The sequence below is a fragment of the Gavialis gangeticus genome, unplaced genomic scaffold (genome assembly GCF_001723915.1).
Source record: "Gavialis gangeticus isolate Ggan-Ray unplaced genomic scaffold, GavGan_comp1, whole genome shotgun sequence".
In the NCBI taxonomy this organism is placed as follows: Eukaryota; Metazoa; Chordata; order Crocodylia; family Gavialidae; genus Gavialis; species Gavialis gangeticus.
In genome coordinates this window covers 85,371,660-85,373,824 of record NW_017729025.1, presented here as the reverse complement: position 1 = coordinate 85,373,824, position 2,165 = coordinate 85,371,660, and the positions used below count along the sequence as shown (strand labels likewise).

The 2,165-nt window shown below is 40.2% G+C and overlaps 1 protein-coding gene across 1 annotated transcript in view; it reads left to right on the top strand.

The window, feature by feature from the left end:
* The window catches only part of LOC109298791 (cytosolic phospholipase A2 zeta-like), a 49,891-nt gene that overhangs the window by 21,602 nt on the left and 26,124 nt on the right, over positions 1 to 2,165 (top strand). The window contains exons 6-8 of the mRNA XM_019519068.1: positions 117 to 159; positions 1,172 to 1,235; positions 1,568 to 1,737. Of these exons, the coding sequence (XP_019374613.1) occupies positions 117 to 159; positions 1,172 to 1,235; positions 1,568 to 1,737 (277 nt within the window). The remainder of the gene's footprint in view (positions 1 to 116; positions 160 to 1,171; positions 1,236 to 1,567; positions 1,738 to 2,165) is intronic.

Here is a 2,165-nt window from a genome sequence, read left to right as displayed (position 1 = left end):
ATACCCAACTGTTTTCCTGAGGTGGGATCTCTGCACCTGCCACAAGAGGCATCAAAATAAAGGTCAAAGGGAAAATTAAAGTAGAAATACATTCATACAACTCATTCCTTTTGCAGCTCAGATGCCCCTACTGAGATCCTCACAAATGGAGTCCTTGTGGTGAGTGAAAGTCGGTTGGTTATGTTTGGAGAATAGTTACTTTGTGTAGATTAAACGGGACATGAGAGGACATGAGCACTTCCAAGTTAGATGGACAAAATGCATATACATCTGTACTGCCCACATCTCCCTCTTATATTTGATTTGTGTAAAGATAATGTGTAATTTGAATTTGTGGAAATTGTGATTCCACGATAGGGATGAGAATATCAGAGCCAAAAAAGATGCTGTTCCAGGCAATGCCTTTGAACTATTGGTGGGTGTTTTGTGCACTCCTCTGTCCCCCAGTGCAAGGCCCTCTCTTTTGTATCAGTGTTCATTCCTTTCATGCATTTCTGAATGGCAGTAATAGACAGGATAAATCACAGCAGGACTGGGAGCTGAATCTGGAACTTGGGGGCAGAAGGTTTGATTTTTATGTGGTCTCTGAATTTTGGAGGGGGTTTTATTATAAAGCATAAGAGGTACTTTGCAGAGTCTCTGCCTGTCTACTACCTATGAACTGCAGGACAGTTAGCAACCTATTTTTCCCCTGGCATGTGCAAAACCAGTTTTTGCTGTTTGTATTTAATTTCCATTCTCACTGGGATCCCATACAGATCCAGGGAAGCTTTTAATTTTCCCAGACTCTAGGACAAGAAAGTGTTTGATATTTGGCAAGCATTTAGATGTGAATATATTTCAGCAAGTGTTCATATTTAAATAAGAGAGAAAAAAGTCTGCTCGTATGCTAAGAGTTTAAAGCTACATAGACTGGGTTGGGAGGAAGTTATAGGTGCTAGGAGAAGAGCATACTACTTGGTCAAAAGCAAACAACCCCACTGCCTTCAAATGGGAACCCCTCCCTCCCTCCCAGGAAAAAATGTTCAAGTTCTATCCACTTGAAGGAAAATCTCCAAAATCTTTGTTTAGCTAAAGGATGACAGGTTATAGGTGTACTTTAGTTGCTGGTTATATCTGAGTGGGAAATGGACCAAGCCTCATAACCAGAGCTGTCATTCTTTTCATGTAGGCTCATCCCTCCCTTTGTTTGAAAGGCACAATCAACCAAGATAAGTCGAAGCAGAAAGACCAGGGTAAGGCTGTGTGTGAATGTCAAGGCAGATCTGTTTACTTTTGTTTGGGGTTGCTTGAATTTTTTTCTGAGAGTTTTTCTTGCCATCAAATTCTAAGGAGCTGGGCTTCACTCATTATTATGCATATTTTTTCTACTGGATTCTTTGAAAAAGTGGCTTTTACTGAATCTGGAATTAATGTGAAATTATGTTACATCTCCTCTATGGAGTGCCACATGGAAAAAAGCTCTGGTTTTGTCTCTCTTGTCCGACTGTGTTTTTAATAATATTTTCTGTTTTTTGCCATGTTTCAGTGATTGCTGTGGGCCTAAATTTCTCATTTCTGTTTTCAGGGAACTGTCAGGTCAAGCTGTCTATGCCTGGGGCATATGAGAAGCAGTTGTGCTTTCCCTTGAAACCTGATGATAATCAAGATTGTGGGATACCATTTGTTTTTCATGTAGACAAAGAAATGTGTCCAGACCTGGAGGTAGAGCTGGAGCAAACCACATCTTTCTTACAGGTAAGCAAATGTGTTGACACTTGGTAAGGTTGCAATCCACTTTTGGAACAAACCTCTCCAGAAGCTTGGGGTCCTGATTTATGGTTATGTCTTTAAAAGTGACTTGTGTTGACTTTGAATTTTACTCACCAGGCCCAAAACTATTTCAGAGTTCAATGCAAATTAAAATCTAGTTTACCATTCTTGGGTAGATAAATGAATACCATTGTTAAAGTGCGCATTAAAATGAATTGCTTGTGAAATAGTGGAAATAGCTTGTGTGATGCTGGTAAAGCTACCTATTATAAAACTATAAGGCCCTGTTCTCAAGCTGCCCGTAGTTTTGCTAAACTAGTAGGGTTGTGCGAAGCTTCGGTCCCTGATTTGATTTGGCGGAGATTCAGCCCGATTTGGTGGCTGAATCTCCAAATCAAATCAGAGGACCCTTT